The following is a 27,430-nucleotide window of genomic DNA, read 5'->3' on the forward strand; positions in this document are numbered from 1 at the left end:
GCCTGGGGTCACAGCCTGGAAGCTGGCTGCAAGAAAACAGGAAACAGTGTTTCTCCCAAGGACATCCTGCAGCTGCGAAGTACTGTAACACTGAGAAATCTTCTCAAAAACCATAGGCAATCAGAAAACTTTGCTGCTTAAAGTTCTATCTGTAATTATGAAACCATTTCACTTGACTAGAGAATATAAGTCACTTTAAAAAGAAGCAGTCTTATTTTCCATCTGGGGTACAGAGTTTCAGATACAGCATTTCTGGACACAACTTTACAACTCCCTAAGAGTTTCCAAAGGAATGGGTCCCTGGGTCCAGAACTGATGTTGATGGACCCTTTGATACACAACCCTGCTTTAATTAGAGCCCACCAAAACTCTGCTTTACCTCTATATTACCTGAACTCCACTCTTCCCCACCATCCCTTAATAACTGTTTTGGATTTTGTTTGGTGAGACACCACAGTGCAGTTTTCTCATGGTAAGTAGTCAGTAAACCTGGCTTTGTCAGGTTACAGATTTGTCCCTAGGGTCTTAGGCTATTTGGGCTAGGACAGCATCTATTATATGAAAATAATGAAATTATCTCATAAGCTTCTCAAGTGGAATCAGTGCTGCACTATCCTTGGGAGAATTAAGAAAAGTGCCACTGAAATCTCCTTCCGTATTCAGTGGTCCAGGTGAAGAGCCCTGGTTGAGAAAGGCTGTGTGGCAGTGTGGGGCCTCATGCTAGCCTTCCAGCCCATCCCAGTATGATAGGTTTGCACAGCTCAAATGTCTCCTACTCCTGAAGATTTTATAGATTCCTCCTAGTTGGATTTTACCTCTTGCAATACTGTCTTTCCTTGTACCTTCCACAGAACCACTTGGGCCTTGTATTTAAATTCCTCAACAATCTATTGATCCCTTCTGCCCAGCTTGGGAGGAAGACAGAAACCAAGTCTGATTAGTGTCCCAAGGCTCCTGGCAGATGTCTGGCATGTAGAAAATCAGTGAATGTTTGTTGAATTGGTATCAGGAAACTGCTTCTTTTCTTGCTCTTTAAGAACAGTGTCTTCTCTGTGTTAACAGCCTCCTTCTCCAGACATTCAGTGTGATGACCCGAAGCCAAATGCTTCTGAGCTGGCCATGAACTGCAAGATTGGTCACCCTGTACTCAAGAGGTCATCTGTGAGTGTTTGGATTGGCTGACTCTTCTCACTGTCTTGGAGGTGGTGTCTCCTATATCCCAGTGTCATTTGAATCTTAGCAGTGGTCTCCACATTTCCCTTTATTGCAATCTATCCACAGCAGAGCTTAGAGCTACCAAGTTTGCTTTCAAAGTAAGGAGTGGTGGCTGGGGGATACAGCCACAAACTGTTGACTCAGCCCCATACAGCAGAGTGAAGTTGGGAGTAGTATGGGAAGAGCAGCAGGCCCAAAGTTACTAGTGGTCAGTGAATCCCTCATCTGCCACTGATGGTCTTTGTGCTGTGCTCTGAAATGGTTTCCTCAGCTGTGAAAGAGGAATAATGCTGTCTGCCCTGCTTACTCCATAGTGACATTGTGTTGCTTATGTGGAATAATGGATGTGGAGGCATGCTGTGCTAAAAAATGTGAGGCATAATAATTGTTTCCCAGGTCAGTTTAGTTAGTAGAAAGCAGTTTGAATTGTGAGTGGTAGGGAGGAATCAGGTGACCTTTTCTTTTTCCTTTTTTTAAATAGGCAAACTTTTCAGTAGTTTGGCAGCTAGAGGAGAATGTCTTTCCCAACAGGACAGCCGATATCACTGTGACAGTCACCAAGTAAGTGGGCCCTATGTCCTGCAGGCCCAGGCTGTGGCCCTGGAAAAAGTCTCCCTCCCATGTGCATGTGTAAGAGCTGTGGCTCTGTCACTGCCCAAGAAGAGCCTCAGTGAAGCCACAGAAGGAATCTGTGCTGCTGCAGTGACTTGGTTTTCCCTTCTTATTATCAGAGTTGTTTAAAATGTCCTTTTTTATTGACACACAAAACAAAACTATGGTATAATCTAGTAAATGAGCCTTGGACAGAGGTTCTATTCCTGTCATTTCACTTGGAGAAGCCCCGCCATCTGCGGTATGGGTATAGCGGTGGGAAAGGGTTCTCAAACAGGGATGATTCTGTCCATCAGGGGCAATGCCTGAAAACATTTTTGGTTGCCACAACTTGTGGGGTGCGGGAATGCTTCTGGTATCTAGTGGATAGAGGCCAGGGATGCTGCTAAACATCACAGAGTATACAAGATGGTTTCTCACAAAAAATTATTTGGCCCAAAATGTCATTATTGTCAAGGTTGAGAAAACCTTTTTAAACCAATGTTTCTGCATCTGTGGTCTTCTAGCAAGTCTTCTGCACTCTAATTACTTATCTTCAAGCATCTTTTCTTATCTGACTTTCCCTGACCCCCAGAAGCCAAGGTATATAAGCAGCTGTGAACAAAGTGGGTGAGCTGTGAACTGACATTCTTATTTCCTAGTTTCAATGACAGAAATTCTTCAGTCAAACAGAGCCACAGCCTTCAATTCAAGCATGCCTTCATCGCAGTTCTTCCGAAGTAAGTACTTCCAAGGGGCCAACACCTGCAGCTTCAGGTGGTCAGAGTGGATGCAAGCATTCCCCATCTCGGACAGGAAGCTGCTTAAAATCCAGGCTCCCACTGATCGCTAGGGGATGAAGTTTGGTCCCAGAAACCCCATGGTAGTAATCAAGGAAGGAGCAGTACCAACTGGTCTTAATACTAAAGGTTACTGACATAATACTAAGGAGGGAAGAGAGGTGCTGTGGGATTGGGAAAGAAGGAAGGCGAAAAGTAAGGCCACCAAGGATTAACAATTAGACACAGAACCAGCCCAAATATACAGAATTCAAATATTTCTACCTGAACTGCCCTACCACCACTTTACATTTTGATATTCAGCTTTGATACTTCTTAAGGATATGGTGCCCTCTGTCCTAGTGTATCCAACTGGTAGCATTCAACTCATTTGAAAGAAAGAGGCCTTGAGGCCTAACAAATATCCTCTCATTTGCAGACCTTCAGTGATGTACATGAACACAAGCCAGGGGCTTTCTGTCTACAAAGAATTCCTCTTCAATGTAAGTGCTTAATGCTTATTACTGCAAAGTTACAGGTGGCAAAACAACACCAGTTTTGATTTCCCATTCTCTGATTTTATTTTGTAGATACATGGGGAAAATCTCTTTGGAGCTGTATTCCAGCTGCAAATTTGTGTTCCAATCAAATTACAAGGTCTCCAGTTTATAAGAGTGAAAAACCTGACGAAGATTCAGGTACTTAGAAGTTTTTTTTTCTTTTGTTTTTTATCACAATCACCTCTCTTTCCAGAGTGACTGTGGATTCTTAAAGGTGTAAAACTAGAATTCTAGGAAAGGAGTAAAAACAAGTCTAGTTAACTTAGGAACACATTAGGAGTAAATTACCAGTCATGTTCACAAGAAATAGCAACCATTCGGTTCTTAAAACATTTCAGTTTTCCTTCCCTTGATGAAAAATAACCAAAAATTCAAACCTTTTTAAAACCCATGGACATATTTATTTTCCCTTTGAAAAACTGATAAATTCTGCTTCTTTGTAATTGACAAATAAGTTTGATAAACAGGTACTTCTTGCCCTTCTCCCTATAAATTTACTATCTTTCCTCCCTCCAGTCTGTCCCTGTCTCTGCTTTGCTACAGCTCCTTTGCTCTCAGTTGACTTCCCTTATGATACCCACAGCCACAGGCTCTGATCACTATGAAAGCTGAGGCCTTTGGCTTTCCTGAATTTTTTTTTTGCTCAGGGTTTATGAAATGTCAAGGTTCAAAAATGAATATATGGAAAGGCATTTACAGAATGGAGTCTGTTGACAAAAAGAGGGCTTATATATTGTAATCATTTGTTCCCAGGTATAGTTTATTTTTAAAGAACATTTGTTAATTTCTAGAAACGTTTAGAATGGGAATTCCACCCTCCTCTGGGGATGGAGATTGAAAATAGCATCAGGGGCTTTAAGACCAGTGTCCTCTCAGTTTGGGCCAGTAAGGCACCTCTGGCTTATTTAAATAGACTGTGCTGGCAAAGCAAGTCAGTGGCAGAGCTGAAGTTCAGCATTGTCCTATAAAAATGCTGGATCTTTCTCTTCATTTGTTTCATGGCAGGGGTGTTACATTTAATCTTGAAGGTCATCTGTTTCAGAATCTTATCTGTTAGGTAATGGAGCCAGAGCACATTATTGTAAGGGTGATATTCACCCCAGCAGTTGTTGTTCTCCTTCCTCATTAGCCTATAGATCTCAAACTGGTAGTCACCTTCACCTGTAAATAGGTCCTCATCCATGGAAATGTCACAGAACACCACAATCCCATCCCGCTCCAACCGTGACAGTGTGTAGTCAATGATATTGACTTGCACTCCACGGGTGGGGATACTGCTTGTCTTCCCATTAAGGGTGTAGTGGAGCTCTTTGAGGCTGGTTTTCTTTAAGAGCACGTTCCCCCAGTGTAAGTCTCGGTGCTCAAAGTGCAGTGATGCCTCTGCCACCGCGAGGGATGCCGTGATCTGGTGTAGGATGCTCTTTGCAGTAGCCATGGAGGACAACTTCGTTCTCATTTGTTCTAAGTCAGTCCCTCCAAACTCAAATTCCAGTACAATGAAGAGCTGGTCTTCCTCAAAAAAGTCAGGCCGGTCATTTGCAGACCCTTTAGTTGAGTTATAATGGTCCCAGGCTCGGAGAAGCGAGGGAGGGTAAGATCCTTGAACACAGTGCACTGAGTTCAAACCAATAAAGCCTTCCGTACGGTTGCATACCTCATCAGACAAGAGGCTCAACTCTTTGGAGATGATTATCTCTGGTAGAATTTCCTCAAAAGTTTTTTGATGGGCTCCATTGACTAAATCTGGTCCTTCAATAGCAATGATTTTTAGGGCAACAGGTGTGTGATTAGCCACTGTTTGAAACACTTCTCCAAACACTCCTTCCCCAATCTTCTGACAGCACTCCAATTTTTCTGTGGAAAGGCAATGACTAAAGGGGATAGGACCTTCCTGATTGCATTCCCCATAAACTTTCTCAGCATCAGATGCCTTTTTGTCTGTGACATGTAATGTCTTTAAGGGGGTTAGCAAATACATGGAAGAGCAGCGCCAAGGAGACAGAGCACTATTTGTTCTGTTCATAATAGGAGGGTTTGAATATTCGGATATGAGGGACTCAGAGAGAGAACTGGCAATGGTGTGGCTGCTGCATACTTCAGACACAGCAGTCACCATCTTCTTCTTGTGGAAACTGAAGGAAGCCCTGGCTTTGGTCCAAGAGCAGTCGTTCTGTAAGTGAGTCAGGTCCTGGGTGAGGAATGAGTCTTTTTCCATCTTTTGGCTCTTCTTAAACTGGTGATAATGGAGAAGGGAGGTTTCTGCTGTTTCCTGAAGTTTCCTTTTTCGCCTAGGCCCAGTTCTCTCAAACCTGTTGATTTCCCCAGGTACAATACAGCCCTTGCAACCATCTGCCTCCTCGTCCATCTGGGCAGCCCCTTGAGACCCAATCTCTTGACAGGAGTCCTGGTCTGTGGCCCTCTTCTTATCGATGCTTGATAAACCTGGCCTCTCCAACCTCTTCCCAGCCCATTCCCTTTCACAGCAAGACTCCCTCATATTCTTCCCATCTGCCGCAAACTCAGAATCTTCAGGGTTTCCAGAGTCCATAAGACTAAAGAGAGCTGACCTGAGGCTGGCGTGGGCTTGGTGGGCCAGTCTGGTGAACCTGCTTCCTCCCGCTGCTGCCTCCTGGAAGCCATGGAGGGATGTTGGGTCCGGGGAGGCTGCTGGGAGATGGAAGCCGATCGGGACTTCGGAGGCCGCATCCAGAGAGGCGGAGGGGCCAGGGCCGGGAGAGGCCAGACTGTTGAACAGGGAGGCACTGGTGCCCAGCTCGCCGCCGTCCTCGGGCTGGTCGCACGTACTGAGGTCCGGGCTGAGGCGGCCTGGGTTACCCTTAGGAAAGGGCGGCGGTCCAAGCGGGCCGCAGGGGGTGCTGCACTTTTGCGGAGGCCGAGCTCGCAGCCTCAGGCGTCGTGGAGTCACGATCAGACTCGGCCAGTCCTTGGAGGCTTGGCCGCCAGGGCGCCTCCGCCGCTGACTTACCCGAACGTCGAGGAAGTCAGGGTCGTCGGGATCGTCGGAAGCGATAGACCCCGAGGGACCGTCGCTGCTACTACTGCTGCTGCTGAAAAAACGCTTCCGGTCTTGCGGCGGGAACCACTGCGCGACTGCCCGGTCCGGCCGCCGCCGCGGCCTCCCGCCGCCCACAGCCCCATACGTTCGGAAGAGGCGATTCCCGAGTCGCTGGCGTGACGCCGCCATGGTCGGCACCCGCCCGGAGATTCAAATGCAAACACCGCGAGACTTCCTTAAGACAGACGCACGGGCGGGCCTGACTGCTGGGTCCTAGCGTCCGGCCGTGAGCATGCGCATCACAACGGGTCCCGCGGGAGGTGGCGGGTGACTGGCAATTTGGCATCTTCTTATCCGTACTGTCATGGCTCTCGTTTCAGGCCAACACTAAGTGCAACTCCAGTCTGGAGAAAGAATGTGGGAAAGATCCCGTTTGGGTGAGCGCGGCCTTCCCGAGAGCTTAGGGAGGGAGGAGGGCTTGAAGCGGGTGACGTGAGCGGCGCGGGGCTGCTGCTGCTGAAAGCGAATGCAGGGTGGCCTCCAGGCTCTCCTTAGCTTCTTCTCTGGGTCAAGTCAGCCGCGGTTGCGGCTTTGCTTGAGCCAAGGTGAGCAAGGGGAGCGCTGAACCTGTTCGCACCTCTATTCTGGAACTTGAACGTCCACTGCGTACTGTTAAGTTTTCTGCCTTTTCACGCAAAAGGGGATAGTGCTTAACTGTAATCAGAGTTTCCTTTTCAGTATGTGGACCAATGGTATTCAGTGAACTGCACCATCACTTCAAATAAAGAAAATGTAACGGTGGCTGCAGAGCTCTCCTTGAATCAGTCTCAGCAGGTACTTGAGATGGCGAATGCTTCAGATTTGATTGTTCTGCTGCTCATGTGCATCGGCTCTCTGTCCGAGAAAAGTTAATAGCATCTCAAATGTAACATGTCCAAAACAGGTGTCTCGATTCACCTTTTGCCCCAATCTGTTCTTTACACAGTTACTTGGGGTAATATACTAGGGTAAGTGACTGTAGTTACTTAGGAGATAGCTGTGACTCCTTCCTTTCTTACATCCCCACATCTATTCCAGCCCCAAGCTCCATCATTCCACCTCCAAAAGATGTTATAAATCCATTCACTTCTTTCCATCTCCACTGCTACTGTTGTAGTTCAGGCCACCATCTCTTGCCCAGGCCGTTGCAGTAAGCTGTTTTTTTCTCCTGTCTCTGCTCTTGCCATGCCTTCGACAAATCTTTATTCACATAACAGCTATTTTAAGTAAACATTATGCCATGGCTCTGAAAACAAAAAAGTTACATTTGAAGACACCCCAAGTAAAACACATACTTTTTCAATGGCCTGCAAGGTACTGCATGATCTAGTCTCTGCTTCTTCAACTTTATCTCCTAGTACTCGGCTCTTTCCCACTTTGTATACTCCAGCTATTCTGTCCTTTCTGTTTCTCCAATATTATTCTGGCCACAGGATCTTTGCCTCTGCTCTCCCTTCTCCCACTGTTCTTCCCCCGTATCTTCATGTGCATGGTTTCTTATATTTAGCTCCAATGTTACCTTCTTAGAGAGGCATTTCCTGGTCACTCACTCTAAAGTGGGCATTAGGATGAAGTTTAACTCCTCACAGTGATCCAGGTAAGAATGATGATATCTGAACTGAAGGAGTAGCAATGAAGAATGGAGAAAAGGGACAGACGTGAGGAAAGGAAAAAAAAAAAAAAAGAATTGTCAAGAACTGAATTGGGGCTGGTGAGTGAGGCTGTGACATGAGGTAAAGTGTATAGGAAAAGAAATTGGGGAATGATTGTAGGTTTCTTGCTTTGGTAACTTTGTGATTGCCAAGACAGCTAACTAGACAAAGGAATACAGGAGAAGGAACACGTTTAAAGGAAAAGATACTGTTCAAAAAAGTAAGTCTATGTCTAAAATATGTTTTTATCTACCCTCCATCTCACAGTTACCAAGAGGTGTAAATGAACTGCAGATCCTTGGTGAAATCTATTTCAACAAATCTCTATATGAGGGGCTGAATGCAGAGAACCACAGAACTGAGGTAATCCCTGGCTATTTTCTGGTTTTCTGAGCAGTGTTCTGGGGAAAACTATGCCTAGCCTTCGAGTCTCTGTACAGGTAGCTCTTCCTGTTTTCAGTCTTGCCACCTCTGATTTTGACTCTACCACCATCTGCCTCTGGAACCTTGAATTAGTCAGCTTCTGCCTCAGTGTTTCCATCTTTGAAATGGCAATTGAATAAGAGGACTAAGCTGAAATAACTATGCTCTAATCAACAGCTATGTGTACTTTGATTTGAAAAATATATCTTTAAAATATGCTAAGTGAGAAATTATTATCTTTTGTATACATTGACAGCCTTCCTAGTGTACAGTATCAGTGTTTATATTAACCAGTTACTCAGGAATGTGTAATTCTTTTATAAATTTTAAATAGGAGAACTCTTGGGATTTCTTTTGCAAAAGTGCGACCACAAATCAAACTGATGTCTGTGACTGTGAGCTAAATAATCTTGTTCACACTTAAACTAGATGTGGTTAATTGTCCGCTGGCAGCAGCGACTAACTTGAGAGATAATCCATCTGTGGGCTCATTGGTCAGGCATGATTATTACTGGAGGGAATGTCAAGAGAGTGACATTGGATTTCTAAATATTAGATCCTCTGATTTCTTTTCTGGAAGAGGAAAAAGGATCAATTCTCCAGACATGTCAGAAATAACATTTCCTTTTTATTTTTAAGTATTTCTAATACAGAAAATTATATGGAGGAAAGAATCGCTCCATTATCCCACTGCCCAGTTTAAAAAAAACAAACAAACCAGCAAGAAAATCCAAGCCTCACAGAAAAATATCAAATGTAAAATAATGGTTCCTCACGCCCCCATGTCCCTAATTTCTTCACAAAGAGTGTTACGATTAACAGTTTCGTATATGCACATACTTATAAATAATTAATTTACCTCTCTTAGTGATGCATTTCTTTCTTTTCTTTTTTTATTTATTTTTTTAAATTTTTTAAAAATTTTTTAAATTTTTTAAAATTTTTTTATTTTTTATTTATTTTATTTTATTTTATTTTTATTTTTTTAATTATTTTATTTTATTTATTTTATTATTTAAAAAAATTTTTTTTATTTTTTTTATGCATTTATTTCTGTACATAGATTTCCAATAATTATTTTCCTTCCTTTAAATTCAGCATCCTAAGCAAAGTATTAAGTTGTTACTGACAATAAGCACATAAGGTAGCGTGAACCTATGAGTATAAATAGCTATGTATCCAAGCGCATTTTATCTGCAAGTAAGGGAAGACTTCCACTAATGTACCATAAAGGCATCTGTTATTTGTCTGGTCAAGGACCTGGCTCCTTTGGATCTTGTGCCCTACCATCTGTGTTGGTGCCACCTTCCCTTGTAGCCAGCACAAAGATGCCACCTTTCCCAGTGCTGTTTCTTCATATGGCAGGATACAAAGTAGGAAGCAAGAGATTAGTAGATGCAAAAGGAATTTTTCTAAGTGTGTCTTCCCTTTTCAGGGAGGGAAATTTTCCTAAAAACTCCCAGGAACTATTTCTATACATCTTTTCAGAGAGAACTGGCTCTGATGTCAGTCACTGGCAAAGGGGAATAGCTCTGTCATGATTAGCTTAGACCAGTGATGATTTCTGAATAGAAATTAAAAGGAGAGAATGGTTGTTGGGTAGACCGCATCAGTGTTTGACTACAAGCACTAGTATTCTGTGTCCTGTTTCTCTCTCCATCTTAACCAGGGTAGCTTTATGTCAAATTTGGAACTTGTGGGTTTAGAAGAGAAAAGGGGGAAGAGACTTTGAGAAAGAGGAGCATTTCTTCTACTGAAATCTGTCCCGTTACATCACTATGACCTTGGGACTTGTTTCATTACATTCCTAAACCCAGATTCTCAAGTCCTTCCCCACTGCCCTCCACTTCACTCTTCCATAGAAGAAAAAACAGCTTTCTTCTTTTTCTTCCTCCCTCTCTGTTGCTTTGCTCCCTCCCTATTTGCAAGGCCCAGAACTTACTCCTATTAACCTCAGCTACATGTGAATTACATAGTTACCTGGAGGGTCAACTATAGGAAGTAACTGGCATTTATAACTTAATTGGAAGAGGCTTTAAAGGTGAATTTGTTCAGGGGTACCTGAGTGGTTGAGTTAGTTGAGCATTCAGCTCTTGGTTTCAGCTCAGGTCATGATCTCAGGGTTAAGGAATGGCGCCCCTCATCAGTCTCTGTGCTCAGCACAGAGTCCACTAAAGATTCTCTCCCTCTTCCTCTGCCTTTCCCTGCTTGCATAAGTGCATACTTGAACACGCACAGAAATAAAAAAAATCTTAAAGGTAAATTTGTCCACCTTTCCAACTCATATAGAAATGATCTCCAAAGGCCTCCTGACCTTGGTGCCTAAACATGTGCATGAAAGGAGCTCAGTGTTTTGGGCAGGCAGAGAAGTCTTGGTGGCCCTCTGGCCCCACTTAAGTCCTGGGAAGCTCTGGCCATGGGAAGGCCATAACTGGGTCTCACTTGGGAAGCAGTGTCCCCTGAGCTTTTCAGGTGAGTCCTGTTAATGAGAAGAGGGCTTAGACTCCTAAAATTAAGACAGCCTTTAGACAACAATGCTGGGAGTTGGCTTCTGATAGAAGAACTCTGTAAGTATATCTGACTCTTGAACAACACGAGGGTTAGTGGTGTCAACTCCCCTCATAGTCAAAAACCCATGTATAACTTTTAACTCCCCCAGAACTTTACTAATAGGATATTGTGAACCAGAAGCCTTATTATATTAAATACTCTATTCTTATAATAAAGTAAGCTAGAGAAAAGAAAATGTTAAGAAAATCATAAAAGATACATTTACAGTACTGTGTTTATCCAAAAAAATCTGCATATAAGCAGACCTATACAGTTCAAACCCGTGTTGTCGAAGGGTCAGCTGGAGTGTACATGGGCCCTTTTGCATTTATTATCATGTCTTTGAGGTAACATACACTTTAGTTTGGTGACGAGCAGACCAGTATCTCTGTGATATATTTCATGTGGGATTTGTGCAAGGTCAAAAGAGCTGTCAGAACAGAGTTGAAAAGGACATAGAGATTATTTGAAATCAGTCATCATTTTGAAGAAGAGCTTGGGGCTCAAGGACACAGAGTGGCATAGGTGGATGTAGAACTGATTTTCTATCTTTCAGTGTTCTCTAAAACCTAGAGATTGTAATTCTCTGAGACTTCTGTTAAAACTGTCAAAGAATCCTTAACAGATCTCCTGACAGAACAAAATAATTGGAAGTATTTTGTTCCTTAGATAATTTTATTGTGCTGTTGTTGGTGTGTTTTTTCCATCCAGTGTTTGTTCTCTTTGCTTTTCCTGGATTCTTTTCGTGTACTTAGTTCAGAGATTCTTTCGTCAGCCATGCCAGTCTACTAATGAGCTCATCAAAGGCATTCATCATTTCTCTTACAGTGTTTTTTTAAAAATCTCTAATATATCTTTTGGTTCTTTTCTTTCCTTCTTTCTTTCTGTCTGTCTTTCTGTCTTGTTCTTTCCTGGGGTTTCCATCGCTGCTTAATTACCTCTCTGTTCTTTGTCTTTGTTCTTACATGCGGTCTACTTTATCCATTAGAGCCCTTACCATATTAATCATAGTTGTTTTAAATTTCAGGTCCGATAATTCAAATATCCTTTCTCTGTCTGGTTTTGATGCTTGCTTTGTGTCTTCAAATTGTATTTTTTGTATGTTTTATAATTTTTTTCTTTTCTTTTTTTTTTCTGATCATTTTTTCTTGATAGCTGGACATGATGTACCAGGTAAAAAGAACTGCTGTAAATAGGTCTTTACTAATGTGGTGAGGTGTGGGGAGGGGAAGTGCTCTACTATTCTATGATTAGGTTTCAGTCTTTTAGTGAACCTATGCCTCTGGGCTGTGAACTTCACAAGTATTTCTCTTTTTTTTTTCAACCCCCTTAGATGGGACAGGATCCCTAGAATGGGCTTGAGTTGGGTATTTCCCTTACCCCAGGTCAGTTAGGCCCTGGTAATACCTTAGCAGGTTAGGCTCTAATTAACTAGTTTCCCCTGAGGGTAGGCCAGACAGAGTGTGGCCTATTTCAAAATGATTCCTTTTCCTCTCCCCTTGCCAGAAGCACAAAGGGATTTTTCTCCAGTATTTACTGTAGGAACCTAGTAAAGCTCCTGGAAGAAAACCTTATAGTATTGTGGGAGCTCCATTATGACTGGGTTCCCTTGGGTTTTTAACTCTGAGAGTTGTCAGTACTGAGCTTCTTATAATTCATTCATTACAGATCAGATTTTCATACACCAGCACTGGGAAGACTCTACTCCCTATATTTGTCTTTCTCCCTTACCAGTCTTAGAGGCAGCAGTTTGCCAAGTGTCTTCCCTCTCTTAGAAACTCAAGAGTTGTTGATTTTTCAGTCTGTTCAGCTTTGTACTTGTTAGTATGGGGTGGTGCCCATCATGTACTCCACATGCAGGATCAGAAACTGGAAGGCTCTTTAGATAATTTTAGATGATGCAATCAAGAAATGTTTAGCTTTTTGTTTTACTGTCAGCCTCGGTCAATATACAGAATGTTGCCAAGTTCTATTTTGTTCCTTAAAATAACATGTAGAGTTTTATTCTCATCTCCTTTAGCAGACTTATTGGATGATCTCCTTGTCTTGTTCCAGATCACAGTCATCTTCCTGAAAGAGGAGCGTTATTTGCCTGTCTTCGTTATCATTATTATAAGCAGTGGTTGTGGCCTTCTGGCTTTGACTCTGATTATAATCATCCTATTCCAGGTCAGTTCTACTCATGTGAAATATCAGAGTACAGAGAGATTTTCCTAAAACAGATATGATGATCATTACCCTATTTAAATCCTTTACTTTCCTTCCCCTGTTTTAACGTTCAAACTTTTTTGCTGCTTTCATGACCCTCACTCTGTGGCCTCTGCCCCTCTCCACCCTTAAGTCTCACTTTTTCCTCTGAACACATGGAACAGTAAGTTTGTGTTTCTGTGCTTGCTGTCTATACTGCTATCCCTCCACACCAATGCCTTTCCCCACTTTTCCACCTTGTTCACACTCTTCCTTAAATCTCAGCCCAGAGATTCCTCAGTCTCTAAGCTGAGTTATATGCTTTTCCTGTGAATATGCTGTTTTCTGGAAACCCTTCCAAGTGGCAGGCATCACACTGTATTGTAATTATTTTTGTTCCTACTAGGTTGTGAGTTTTTTTTTTTTAAGACTTTTTTATTTTTAAGCAATCTTTACACCCAGCATGAGGCTCAAACTTACAGCCCTGAGATCGAGAGTCACTAAGCCAGCCAAGTGCTCCTAGACTGTGAGTTTCTTGATGTAGGAGGCCATACTATTCATAGTAGGCTGCATATTTTTACATAAATAAGATGCATTACAGCCAAAACTATAATACTTCTAGAATTAGTTAAGTTAAAAAGGTTAAGGAGTTTGGGGACCTAAGAGGAAGGTGATTTTTCACTTCTGACTGGAGAATGGGCACCAGAAAAGGCTTGTGGAAAGGCAGCATTTAAGATGGATCTTGTACAGATGTAGTGAAAAGAAGGGGTACATGTATCCCAATGTTCATAGCAGCAAGGTCCTCAATAGCTAAACTGTGGAAGGAGCCGAGATGTCCTTCAGCAGATGAATGGATAAAGAGGATATGGTCCATATATACATTGGAATATTATTCAGCCATCAGAAAGGATGAATATCTATCATTTACATCAACGTGGATGGAATTGAAGGGCGTCATGCTAGGTAAAATAAGTCAGTCAGAGAAACGTAGTTATTGTATGGTTGCACTCATATGTGGAACATAGGAATAGTGAAGAGGACCATAGGGGAAGGGAGGGGAAAGTGAATGGGAAGAAATCAGAGAGGGAGACAAATGATGAGAGACTCTTGACTCCAGGAAACAAACTGAAGGTCACAGAAGGGAGGAGGTGGGGGGTGGGGTAACTGAGTGATGGGCATTAAGGAGGGGACCTGCTGTGATGAGCCCTGGGTATTATATGCCCCTAATGAATCACAGAACACTACATCAAGAACTAATGATGTACTATATGTTAGTTAACTGAATTTAAATTAAAAAAATTTTTAAAAATATAATAGTTCCTGATTTAAAGAAAAAAAAAAAAAACAAAAAAACCAGATCCTGAAGGATCACATAATCAGGGAGAGATTCAGAGGAGGCATGAAAAACAGAGGAGTATAGGAGCTATTTTGGCAACAACTAGATAATGGTTTTCTGAAACAAGTGGGTATCTTAGGTCTGTAATGGGACTTCCCCTTGTTTGTTTTAGTGTGGCTTTTTTAAAAGAAAATACCAAAACCTGAACTTGGAGAACATAAGGAAGACTCAGCTGAAATCAGAAAATCTGCTCACAGAAGACGATTAGGACCAGCTTCCTCATTTTGGGGGAAAGAACATCAACCAGTCTTCGTGTCTTTTTTTTTTTTTTTTTTTAAGGATGATCTAGAGTAGAATCTAACAAATTGTTTGAGGAATATTGTTTTTTAACCATACATTGTACCAAAAGTGCTTGTATGTTTTGCAGAAAATAAACTTGGGAAATATCTAATATTAAATAAAATTAAACTGTTTTCTTTACAGACGTGCCTTTAATACAGAAATATACTCTGTGATATTTTTTCCCCAAGAGAAGGTATAGCAATTTCCAACCTTATTTGCCTAAGAATGCTTTTTCTTGGCATTTCTATTAATGTTTCCCAATGTGGTCTTCTACAAAGTACATCTTGGGGGACAGTGGTCAGAAGCTTTTCCTAGTCTAGCATTTTCAAGATCCTAAGATGTTGTCTATTATTTCAAATCAGGCCATGAAAAGCACCACCTGTAACAAATGTAAAAAGTAGAAAAATAGAAGTCACCAAAACAGGAACTAGAGAGGTGAAGAGAAAACCAAGACTTTGTTCTGTAGTTTCATTTCTGTTATATGTATGAGTATATCTATTTAAATAATGCACTGTGCTAATCCTTACCCAGCTTCCTGCTTAGCGAATTGCTTAGGAGACTTTTGTTGCTCAGTAAATACTGTCACTAGGAGAGAGCACTCTTCCACAGGAGGAGATGGAACTGGCCTGGGAGTTGGGAGCACAGATTAGGGCCTTGTTACAGGCTGACTTTGTTCTTAGTATCTTATTTTATCTTTATGCCCTATGTTAAAACTTGACTCATCTCCATACTCTTTTTTTTTTTTTTTTTCATCTCCATACTCTTAACCCTACAGTGGAGAAATCTTTCTTTTCATGTATCATAAAAGTTATCGCATAAAAATTAAATCAGTATATAATGTACAAAGTGATCCTTATATTTAATTCAGATGCTTTCTTTATTTCTTTTAAATTTTATTTTTTTTTCTGAAATGTATATGTGTATAAGGTATGAATTAGGGACTGGATTTTGTTTTTTCATTTTTCATTTTGTTTGTTTTCTCCCAGAAGCATAACTAACTTTCCACCTCCTTTGCTTTTCTACACTCCTATATCACAGGGGTTAAAAGACTAAACATTTCCTCCCTTGCAGGTGGGTTTCTAGTTTAGGTTTTGGCAGTGAGAGGCACTTGCATAAGACTGGAAGGTGGAAAGATAGAGAAGTCTTTCTTTTGGCTGTGGCCTCCAGCAGTGGTGGCAGCTTCCTGCAACTCCTGACCTCTGGGTCATACCAACTCTCCTGTTTTTATTTTCTAGCCCTCCTGACAAATTTGAAACCTAACTAAATCCCTTTATGCTTGAAATATCTAGAGTGGTTTCTGTTTTGTTGTTGACCTTGAGTCTCATTATAAGATTTCCAATGAATAATAGTTGTCCCTATGTCATTTATTGAAATGGTCATTAATGTGAAATTCTGCTGTTACTCCTTGTGAAATTCATATATATACATATAAATTTTGGAAACTTAATTTTGTTTCACTGATCTGTTTGTTCTTGTACCAGTACCACAATTGAAGGAACATTTTCTAGCATTTTGCAAATGATAAATTCAAAAGAGCACAAAGGTGTCTAAAAAAGGAAAAGTAAGTCTCCCTTTCCTCTCCACCTCCAATTTCTTTCCAAATGCAACCACTGTTAAGAAATTTTTAGCTGTTCCTTTAAAAATATTCCTGTGAGGGCGCCTGGGTGGCTCAGTGGGTTAAAGCCTCTGCCTTCGGCTCAGGTCATGATCCCAAAGTCCTGGGATCAAGCCCCACATTGGGCTCTCTGCTCAGCAGGGAGCCTTGTTCCCCCTGTCTCTCTCTGCCTGATTGTGATCTCTGTCTGTCAAATAAAGAAATAAAATCTTTAAAAAAAAATTCCTATGAATATACCAACGTAAACTTACTTTCTCTCTTCTCTAGATATATTTAGATATTATTTAATATATCTAAATATAACTAAATATATCTACATATATCTCTCTAGACATATATATATGTTTAGAAATATAAATATATAAATGGAATTACATTGTATGTAGTGTGTAGTGTCCCACCTCCTGCTTTTTCATCTAGTAGATTCTAGGTACCTTTTAATAGCAATATCTGCAGCTATATCCCAATCTTTTTGTTTTGTTTTGTTTGTGTTTGTTTTTGTTCTTAATTTTATTTATTTATTTGACAGAGATCACAAGTGGGCAGAGAGGCAGGCAGAGAGAGAGGGGGAAGCAGGCTTCCTGCTGAGCAGAGAGCCCGATGGGGGGCTTGATCCCAGGACCCTGGGATCATGACCTGAGCCAAAGGCAGAGGCTTTAACCCACTGAGCCACCCAGGCGCCCCATACCCCAATCTTTTTAACAGTTCTATAATACACTATGTTGTATTTACTTAACAATTAAAAAACTTATAAAAATTAAACTTAAAAAAATTTTTTTAAAAGCTTAACAAAGTGGATATTTAGGTTGTTTCTGTTTCCTTTTTTTATTACAAAGAAAGGGTATGATGAACTTCTCTAAACATGTATCTGGTCTAGTTTGCTTTTCCAGTATATTGATGGGTAAGTTCCTAGCACAATTATTGGCTCAGAGATTATGTGCATTTGAAATTTCGATAGATGAAATAAGTCACAGGAATGAAAAGCACAGAATGGGGATTATAGTCAATGGTATTGTAATAGCATCATATGGTGACAGATGGTAGCTACACTTGGGGTGAGCAAAGCACAACATGTGGAGTTGTTGAATCACTATGTTGTATACCCAAAACTAATGGAACATCGTCTGTCAACCTCCAAAAAATTTTTGCCAGTTTATACCTGCACTGAGAGTATATGAAGTGCCACTGTATACCTTGCCTCCACTGTATACCTTGCTATCACTGGACACCATCAAACTTTTAACTATTTTGCTAACCTGATCATTGTGAAAAATGGTGTCCTGTTTTTGATACCAGTTTTAATCCATATAACTTTGCAGTAAATTTTGATACCTGATAGGACATTTTCATTCTTAAGAAAAGTTACTGATTATATTTTTTCAGATAATTCTTAGTATCTGTGAAAGATAAGATTAAAGATAAGAATAAAGCCTTTTGATCTAAGGATTAAATTAAGGATTTTAGTTTAAATGTACAGATTAGGTTGGGAAGAATTGCTTTCTTTACAGTATCCTACTCAGAAATATGACATTTCCCCACTTGCTGAGATTTCTTTCTTTCCTATTTTTTTTTTTTTTTTAAAGATTTGTCAGCATGCCTGGGTGGCTCAGTTGGTTAAGCATCTGCCTTCAGCTCATGTCACAATCCCAGGGTTCTGGGATCAAGTCCCACATCAGTCTTTCTGCTCAACAGGGAGTCTGCTTCTTCCTCTCCCCAACCCCTCTGCTCATGCATGAGCTCTCTCTATCTCTCTCAAATAAATCAATGAAGAGTGCGCACAAGCAGGGGGAACGGCAGGCAGAAGGAGGCAGGCTCCTCGATAAGCAGGGAGCCTGATGTGGAACTGCATCCCAGGACTCTGAATCGAAGGCAAATGCTTAACTGACTGAGCCACCCAGGCGTCCCCTGAACTTTGTTTTTTAATAGATTTTTAGTTGATTCTTTTGGATTTTCAAAGGAGAAAATCCTATCCGGAAATAATGGTGATTTGGATTCTTTTTCATATTTATACTCTTTTCACCCTTAGTTCTTTGACTAGAAGTTGTAGAGCTCTGAGAAGTTAATGGGATTGCTCTGTGTACCTCCACTGCCTGCCTCACAGCCTGCCCATGGCCTGACTCTACTATCCTGCCTTTGAGCAGTTTCTGGGGCTTGGTTGGAAAACCCATCCACTTCTCATGGAGCCTATTATTTTACCTGTGTTAAATCACTAGGCTCTTTGGCATGATCAACTTTTCTGTTGATTTGATTCCAGCTGCTTCACTTCTTTCACAAGCAGGCAGAGAGGCAGGCAGAGAGAGACAGGGGGAACAAGGCTCCCTGCTGAGCAGAGAGCCCAATGTGGGGCTTGATCCCAGGACTCTGGGATCATGACCTGAGCCGAAGGCAGAGGCTTTAACCCACTGAGCCACCCAGGCGCCCCCTTCCTTATATTTCTTGAGTTATTTCAGAGGATATGCCTTTGAAGGCAAAAAAAGAGGTAAGTTTGCTTCAATATTTCTCTGTTGTTGGGCTTAGAAGTTTCATCCAAATTGTCTGCGTTATAGGTGACTTAGAGCCCTTGCTTTTATACTTTTTTATTACAAATAAGACCCTACTCTCATTATAACAGTCAAGCCCGATACTGTGTACCTATGATCTAGTGACTGACAGCGGTGCTGATCTGATTGGAGTTAAGCCAATGCAAGTGTAGTTAAGAGACTACATAAGGAACCAGTCTGAGAAGGGAAGAGACTTATAAGGAGACATGATTAGATTTTATAGATTCATGTACTACAGCTTGGGCCAAGGCCTTGTCTTTATTCTGAAAGATGCCTTTCTAGGACCAGGCATTTTCCATTTCCTGTTCACCCTCCTCTGCCTGGGAATAGGAAGTGCCAAAACTTGTATAGATCTAAGGACAGTGGGTCGTGACCACTGTCCTGACCAGATAAGGAGGTCAGCTTGACACCAGCATGGGGAAAATGCCCTTTGTGATTTCTCTGTTTTCATTTCCCCTATTATAGTCTTAATGAGTACAGATTCAAATAACCTTTTTCTCTTGTGATAACATCGGAACTTTGGATTTGGTTGTTGGAGGGATGACCTCAAGCAGATGTGAAAACCTAAATCTGCCAACTGTTTAGGCCTAATTAAGTTTTGAGAAAGGGATGCTTCTTTTTTATATATAATTTTTTTTATTTTTTATAAACATATAATATATTTTTATCCCCAGGGGTACAGGTCTGTGAATCACCAGGTTTACACACTTCACAGCACTCACCATAGCACATACCCTCCCCAATGTCCATAACCCCACCCCCTTCTCCCAACCCCCCTCCCCCCAGCAGCCCTCAGTTTGTTTTGTGAGATTAAGAGTCACTTATGGTTTGTCTCCCTCCCAATCCCATCTTGTTTCATTTATTCTTCTCCTACCCCCTTAACTCCCTATGTTGCATCTCCACTTCCTCATATCAGGGAGAGCATATGATAGTTGTCTTTCTCCGATTGACTTATTTCGCTAAGCATGATACCCTCTAGTTACATCCACATCGTCGCAATTGGCAAGATTTCATTTCTTTTGATGGCTGCGTAGTATTCCATTGTGTATATATACCACTTCTTTGTCCATTCATCTGTTGATGGACATCTAGGTTCTTTACATAGTTTGGCTATTGTAGATATTGCTGCTATAAACATTCAGGTGCACGTGCCCCTTCGGATCAGTACGTTTGTATCTTTAGGGTAAATACCCAGTAGTGCAATTGCTGGGTCATAGGGTAGCTCTATTTTCAACATTTTGAGGAACCTCCATGCTGTTTTCCAGAGTGGTTGCACCAGTTTGCATTCCCACCAACAGTGAAGGAGGGATCCCCTTTGAGAAAGGGATGCTTCTTATGGCCAACCCCAGCAGCCTTATGTTACCCACAAATGGCGTATGCTCTGTGTACATCTCTTCCCCTGCAAGTAGAGATATTCATTTAAGATCAGGATCTAGGTATTTTTGGGTCTCCTAGCTATAATTAGTAATGAGAAATCTTGTAATAGTGCCAGAAGTCTACCATTATTTTTTTTTAAGATTTTATTTTTAAGTAATCTCTCTACCTAGCATGGAGCCCAAACCACAACACTGAGAACAAGAGTTGTGTGCTCTACCAACTGAGCCAGCCAGCCCTGTCATTACTTTAAGAACGGATTTAGTAAATGGAATCAAGGGAAACATTTAATCAGTTTAGGAAGAGTAGTTCCAATATCAGAGTTCAGTAAGTAGCTGGATAATTGTCTTAATAGACAATTCCAAACTTTAGTTAACTCATTTGATTGATTAATAGAAGGATATTTTGAAAAGTACATAAATAATAAGACTCTGATAGTAAGATCAGAATAAAAAGTGAAAAATTGGGGCACCTGGGTGGCACAGTCTGTTAAACGTCAGACTCTTGGTTTCAGCTCAGGTCGTGATCTCAGGGTTGTGAAGCCCCCCTCGGACTCTGCTCTCAGCAGTGGAATCTGCTGGAGATTTTCTCTCCGTTTCCCTCTGCTCCTCCTGAGCATGCTTCCTCTTTCTCAAATAGATAAATCTTAAAAAAATAAAAAATGGTGAAAAATTGCCTTTGTCACACACGGCCCCATCCAAGCCCCTCCTCAGAAGCTGGGATGAACTGGTTTAGCATACATCCCTCCAGGCTTTATTCTGTGCATTTGTAAATATTCGTGTATATACAGATAGTATATAGTTTTGGGGTTTTGTTTTCTTTTACATAAATAGAATAAGATATTCTGCCATTTGTGACCATTTTCAAGGAACCAGTGTCAGAAAAAGTGCTGCTGCCAAATGTGGGTGAAGTGGATAGGGAGAGGTGACACCTTCAGATAATGTGTCTTTGGGGGAATTAATAACTTAAATTTGCATAGCTCTTTACAGCTTTTAAAGAGGCTCTTTCAACTTCTTCCAAAAGTGCAATTAAAGACATTTTTGTAATTGCTATACGGTGCCAAAGAGATTTCTTTTTTTTTTTTTTTTAAGATTTTTATTTATTTGTTAGAGAGAGAGAGAGATACAGAGCGCAAGCACAGGCAGACAGAGTGGCAGGCTAGAGGCAGAGGGAGAAGCAGGCTCCCTGCCGAGCAAGGAGCCCGATGTGGGACTCGATCCCAGGACGCTGGGATCATGACCTGAGCCGAAGGCAGCCGCTTAACCAACTGAGCCACCCAGGCGTCCCACCAAAGAGATTTCTAAAAGGACTAAGCTATGTTACATGTCTAGCAGCATGGACATGTTCTGGGATCTCTTTTCATTTTAACTTCTTTGGTCGATGGGTGTATAGTCACAGCTTTAGTTTACTTTCTTTGCTGGTAAGACCATGTATTTTCCCATGAACTAAGATGACTTCTTCCCCCACTCTCTGCTTTACTTTTTCTTTCTTGTCTAGTTAAAATGTGGCCCTGGTAGTTTCTCATTAGCTCTTCTGAACTGCACCATCTTCTGGGATAGAAGTAAAAGAAGTATTTCTCCCTCCGAACTCAGAAGCCTCTGGGCGAGTAAGGGTGATTTGACTCAGAATCGGAGCAATGTGACTTCCAGAATGGGGGAACTGAGTGATACAAATGTGCTGGTGGGCGTTAGGAAGCAGTAGTCCTTACTGGTGGTCTGTCCAAAAGAGAAACTCTTCCTAAGAACCACAAAGAAGCCAAGACCATGATGCCAACCTCCAGGAGAGCTCGCTGGAGGCTCTGCTCCTCCCTCTCCCTCTATCCTTAAAAGAGGATTCTGGGGCCCTATAGCCAGTCGAAGTCCTCAGGGCACAGCTGGGAGGGAGGTGATTGAAGATGTGGTCCCTGGAGATGTCTCCTCTCCTGTCCAGGGCCTGGGAAAGGGGCCTGGACTCACCCTGCCTAGAGTGCTGGCAGATGTTCTCGGGATCTTGGCCTTGGTTTCTGGGTTTGACTAGTGTCCTACTCTGGGGTAACCTTTTTTCTCTTCAGAGATGAAGGTTGGAGCACTGGGGTGGGAGAAAACACTGCTGAACCATTTTGGTCCTGCAAACCTTGGAGATATCGAAGTCTAGGAAGAAGCTACCAGCCTAACTCCTGGCACTTTACACTGGGACTTGGGGGACTTTGCCTAGTGATGAACTCGCCCTGTGGATCAGCTAGCTAGTGAAGGACACTAGTACCTCTAAGTCAGGGGTTTCTAACTTGTTTCTGTGTCATAGACCCCTCTGGTGAAACACAGGGACCACTTTTCAGACTTTTTCCCAACATCATACTATGAAGAGTTGAATCTAGTTTCTTCCATTAACATTTTACACTAGGCTCGCCTTATCACATATTTTCCCATCTATCCATCCATCAGCTTGTTTTTGAATATGTACAATAAAAGTTTACACATAACCAATTATATTGAAATATAATACTCAGACTATTTAAAAATTCTTATGGAGATACATGTGTTTCTTTATTAAAGTGTTAAAGCATCAGGTCTAATATCTACCCTTCTTTCAAAGTAGTGATGAGCTTACAATGTATTTTGAGATATCTGCAATAATTGTAATGTGGAAAGGTAGCTGTAATTTCTATTGGTGCCAAGATACAGATATTGCTAACATTGCTATGGTTTGTTGCCTACATTCATAATTAAAGGAAATGTTAAATTTCAGTTAAAGAGCAGGAACACAATATGTAACATTTTTCATCCAACTTCATAGACCTCCTACGTTATATGTTTTGGTCCATTTAAAAAAAGCAGTGTTTTGGGCTTTGTACATGTGCAGCTAATTTTAACGATCACTCTGTTTTAGCTCTGTTTTATGGAGAAAGAAACAACCCCACAGGTCTGGTATATAGCAGAGCTGTTGGAACAGCAGCAGATCTCCAAATCTAATGACTTTTCCCAGAATATCTTCCTGACGGACTTGGCAAGGCTACGGTGAAAGCCCTGCCTGGGTGGAGTGGTGGTTTTCAGGCTTCGCTGGGCACAAGAGGTACAGGTGGAGCTCAGCATTTCAGCTTCCTTTGCCTTGTCCACTAAAGGCTCTTGATGCTCTGGTCCAGCTCGGGCCCAAAAAATCTGCTTTTTTGGCAAGCAGTCTAGATGATTTTCATTCAAGAGTCACCCCCTGGAAGATACTAGTTGTGAGAACAGAGCTTGTTCATCTGATTATACTTTGTCCATGGATAGGCCTTAAAACAGACTTGGAATCTTGATGACGAAGAAGTTGCTTCAGGAGACAAATTTAACTTAATGCTCTGGCAGAATTATCTCTGAAATCTTCTATGAATACGCACACAAAAATAAAAGCTGAGTCACTCTGTCCTCAGACACTTCAAATATTCAGGCTAATGGCCAGAGGCAGGGTGATCAGGAATCAGTCCTTCCTTCCTTCTTTCCTTCCTTCTTGTCCCCCACCCCCTCTCTTACCACTCCACAAGGCTCCATGACCACCTACTTCATGAAGCCTGTTGTATAAAGAGTGCTAAAGCCTCTTCCTCCACTCAAAATCCTGTATGACAGATATATACCCAAATTGTGCAGATCCTGTCCTTCGGGAATTTAGAGAACTTGAGGGATTGATTCTGGAAGACTTCATGAAGGAGACAGACCCCTTGAAGCCATGGAGGACTGAGGGGAGACCAGCCGTGGGCAAAAGCTTGGAGGCTGGAAAATGAAGGATGCGGTAAAGCATGCGAGCCAATTCGGCTGAAGCAGAGTGTGTCTAATGGAGTTTGTGAGGCTGGAGAGCAGGTGGGGATGGTAATTGCAATAAAGAATAACTTAAGGAAGAGTTGTGTATAAGGAACTGTGGGAAGACACAACTACTCACAGTACGATTTTTATGTGAGGATTTCCTGCTCATTTTCATTTCGCTACTACTTTAGTTCTGTGAATTTGAGAACGGAGCAGAGTGGAGCGGATGGATATGAGGAATTTCATGAAGGTCTGTGGGAGAAAGCACTGTAGGGAGCAGGAGGAAGAACAAGATGAGCTTGCTCTAAGACATACCGTGGTAGAGTTGGTTGACTTGAGTTTGAATCTTTATCCTTTTCGGTGCTCAGTGGACCAACATTTGAGTCTACTCTTTTTTTTTTCTTTTTTAAAGATTTTATTTATTTGACAGAGAGAGAGAGAGAGAGATCACAAGTAGGCAGAGAGGCAGGCAGAGAGAACGAGGGGAGGAAGCAGGCTCCCTGCCAAGCAGAGAGCCTGATGTGGGACTCGATTCCACGACCTTGAGATCATGATCTGAGCCAAAGGCAGAGGCTTTATTTATTTTTTTTCAAAGATTTTCTTTATTTATTTGACAGACAGCGATGACAAGTAGCCAGAGAGAGAGAGGAGGAAGCAAGCTCCCCGCCAAGCAGAGAGCCCGACGCGGGGCTCAATCCCAGGACCCTGGGATCATGACCTGAGTCGAAGGCAGAGACTTTAACCCACCAAGCAACCCAGGCGCCCCAAGTCTACTCTTTTAAGCACTTGATATCTGCACAGAGTTTTCCCCCAGGTTGCATTTTGAAAACTAAGTAATGAATAACAACGCATCAATTAAGATGGGTCATGGGAGCCACTGATGGACTCAAAAATGCTTCCCACAGAGAGGATCTTCCTTTTCCTGTTGACCATATTGAAATGACATTAATAATGCATCTGCTACTTCTTAAATGGACCAGTAATGTCTATTAACGGAATGTGTTTTTCATAGCAGGATTATCAGAGCAAAAGAAAAAATTAAAGGAGAAATTTGTGGGACCTTTTCTTTTTTAAAGATTTATTTATTTATTTTATTTGACAGACAGAGGTCACAAGTAGGCAGAGAGGCAGGCAGGGGTCGGGGTGGGGGAAAGCAGACTTGCTGCTGAGCAGAGAGCTCAATGAAGGGCTTGATCCCAGGACCCTGGGATCATGACCTGAGCTGAAGGCAGAGACTTTAACCCACTGAGCCACCCAGGCACCCTGTGGTTTGTGGGACCTTTTGTAAAACCCTTTCCGCACCATGCCTTTCCCACTCCTGTCCCTTCTGTGCCATCCAGGAGACTTGGGACTCTGAAGAAAGGCCAGGTCTGCAGATGGTCCTCAAAGGCCTTTCTTACATTGCTGTGATCTCCTTTTGTGCTCCAGCATAGACTCAAATCTTCTACCTCTAGGCCCTGCATGAACCCTCCTCTCCTTGGGGGTGGGAAGTGGAAACACATTCACTATGTGTAAGTAATATCTGGACCTCCAAGAACCATATTATTTTATGGAATTTGTGAGGTTTTTAATGTCTCTTTGTCTTCCTTTAATTTGGGGGAGAACATTTTCTGGGTTTGTTAATCTCCTCAGCCTAAAGGAAAAGCTCTAATACTGGGAGAAGCCTTACTAGGGCTGGAGAGAAAAGGAGGAAACCATGTGTCTTTGGAGGCCGCAGGGTGACCGAGTGATACCTCCAGGCCTCTGATGGAAACACAGTAGTGCCACCCACCTGCAGCCAGCCCATGGTTTCCCTCCTAGAAACTCCTTCTCATCTCCTACAGAATGGGTTTTTCTTGATTAAAGGGGTGATTTCCTTGCAATTCTCCTGCCTCTAAGGTTCACTCTATTGCACTATGCTTCCTCCCTTATAATCTCTAAAATTCATAGGAGAAGGAAGAGAGAATGGTATGGGGAAAAGGTTGGAATCAGAGTCAGGAGGGCCTGAATTCCACTAACTAAAGAGTCTAACACATTTCTTTGGGGGGACACGTGGAGGCTCTGCCTGTTTCAATTTTAACACCTGAGAATCTGCCATTTTTTTTTTAAAGATTTACTTATTTATTCTTGAGAGAGAGAACATAAGTTGGGGGGTGGGTAGGAATAGAGGGAGAGGGAGAGAATCCTCAAGACTTCCCACTGAGCACAGAGCCTAACAGGGCTGGATCCCAAGACCTGGAGATCATGACCTGAGCCAAAATCAAGTCAGATACTCATCCAACTGAGCCACCCAAGGACCCTGAGGATCCATCATATTTTTAACTAGTGATTATCTCAGGACACAGAACAGACCAAGATGGCCACAGAAATGGGTTCAAACCACACAGAACAATAGGTTTAAAATGTTGGCAGGTCTTAGGAGTAAGTGAGATGAAAAACAAAGGAAAAAGGCCCTTTAGAAATTCATTTTCTAATTCCCCATCACTTTATTGCTGGTACCTTAGGTTACTGAGCTAGACAAAGTCTTGTGTACAAGATGAGAATAGACAAATTCACTCACTGCCAAGCCTTCTTTCAAGTGGACAACACTTATAATGGAGCATCATGTAGACACCTTTGGGAGAGGAGAGGGAAGGTATATGGTGGTGAGGCAGGGAGGGGTTTTGGCTACTCTGAAGACAGGCTATTCATCCCTAACCCCTGACAGGAAGTGAAGTTTCAAGGCACTCAGTCAGTTCTTGGCATGCCAGAGTGCTCTCTGCCCCAGCAGCAGTGGGAGGTCCCAAAGATGATGCCCATTCTCTTAAATGGCCCCTCACTCTGGTATGGCATCATGAAAGAGTCCGTTGTCCTTTGAGGAGCCCTCTATGGCTGGGCCTCAGTAGTGACTTCCCTCCACAGTAGCAGGGCAAATGTGTGAGCTCCACATTGTCATTCAGAAAAGCCCCGGGTTCTAGAAGACTGAGCCTTGAGTGGATGGCTGGGAGACCCAGGACTACCATAGCTTCTCAGGTGACCTAGGACCTTGTTCCATCAAATGCATAATAGGACTGAGAGTTACCTCTCCGGCTGGGTTCACAGAGTGAGTCACATGAGTTGATGTGGAAACTGTAAAGCACTGTGCTTACGGTGACAGTGGACATCATTGCTTGGGCTGCAGAACCAGATCACCTGGATTCAAATTCTGGCTCAGATGCTTACTAAGAGACACTTCTATCCTCTTAGGTAAATGTAAAGATAATGATTGTACCAACCATGTAGGCGTTATGGTTGTGATGATTAAATAAGCCAACAAACGGAATGCATCCAGAAGAAGGCTGAGCAAGCAGTGGGTGCTGAGACACCCTTGCTGGGGAAGATCAGTGGAACAGGGACCTTGTGGGCTCTTAAGAATATGGCCATGGGGTTAGGTAGAAACTGGAGAACCTGTCACTCAAAAGCAACAGGCAATTTTCTTTCAAGTGGAGAATACGTCTTAGT

The 27,430-nt window shown here is 42.2% G+C and overlaps 2 protein-coding genes across 5 annotated transcripts in view; one reads left to right on the top strand and one right to left on the bottom strand.

Annotated features, from left to right (window-relative positions):
• Positions 1–14,811, top strand: part of ITGAE (integrin subunit alpha E) — a 63,609-nt gene extending 48,798 nt beyond the window's left edge. For 2 of the 4 annotated variants that reach the window (XM_082705806.1, XM_082705807.1), the window contains exons 22-31: positions 1,063–1,161; positions 1,697–1,776; positions 2,469–2,546; positions 3,025–3,088; positions 3,176–3,283; positions 6,542–6,598; positions 6,900–6,995; positions 8,120–8,215; positions 12,881–12,994; positions 14,521–14,811. In XM_082705806.1, coding sequence (XP_082561932.1) covers positions 1,063–1,161; positions 1,697–1,776; positions 2,469–2,546; positions 3,025–3,088; positions 3,176–3,283; positions 6,542–6,598; positions 6,900–6,995; positions 8,120–8,215; positions 12,881–12,994; positions 14,521–14,616 — 888 coding nt within the window. In that variant the 3' untranslated portion in view covers positions 14,617–14,811. Of the gene's footprint in view, positions 1–1,062; positions 1,162–1,696; positions 1,777–2,468; positions 2,547–3,024; positions 3,089–3,175; positions 3,284–6,541; positions 6,767–6,899; positions 6,996–8,119; positions 8,216–12,880; positions 12,995–14,520 lie in introns of all 4 variants that reach the window. The other 2 variants (XR_014304616.1, XR_014304617.1) reach the window with 2 other exon arrangements.
• Positions 3,524–6,461, bottom strand: HASPIN (histone H3 associated protein kinase). The gene has a single exon (XM_082705815.1). It carries the CDS (start codon positions 6,348–6,350, stop codon positions 4,047–4,049), a length of 2,304 nt encoding a protein of 767 aa, XP_082561941.1. The 5' UTR covers positions 6,351–6,461; the 3' UTR covers positions 3,524–4,046.
• Positions 14,812–27,430: the final 12,619 nt, after the last annotated feature.

This window comes from Mustela nivalis, assembly GCF_964662115.1.
Source record: "Mustela nivalis genome assembly, chromosome: 17".
In the NCBI taxonomy this organism is placed as follows: Eukaryota; Metazoa; Chordata; class Mammalia; order Carnivora; family Mustelidae; genus Mustela; species Mustela nivalis.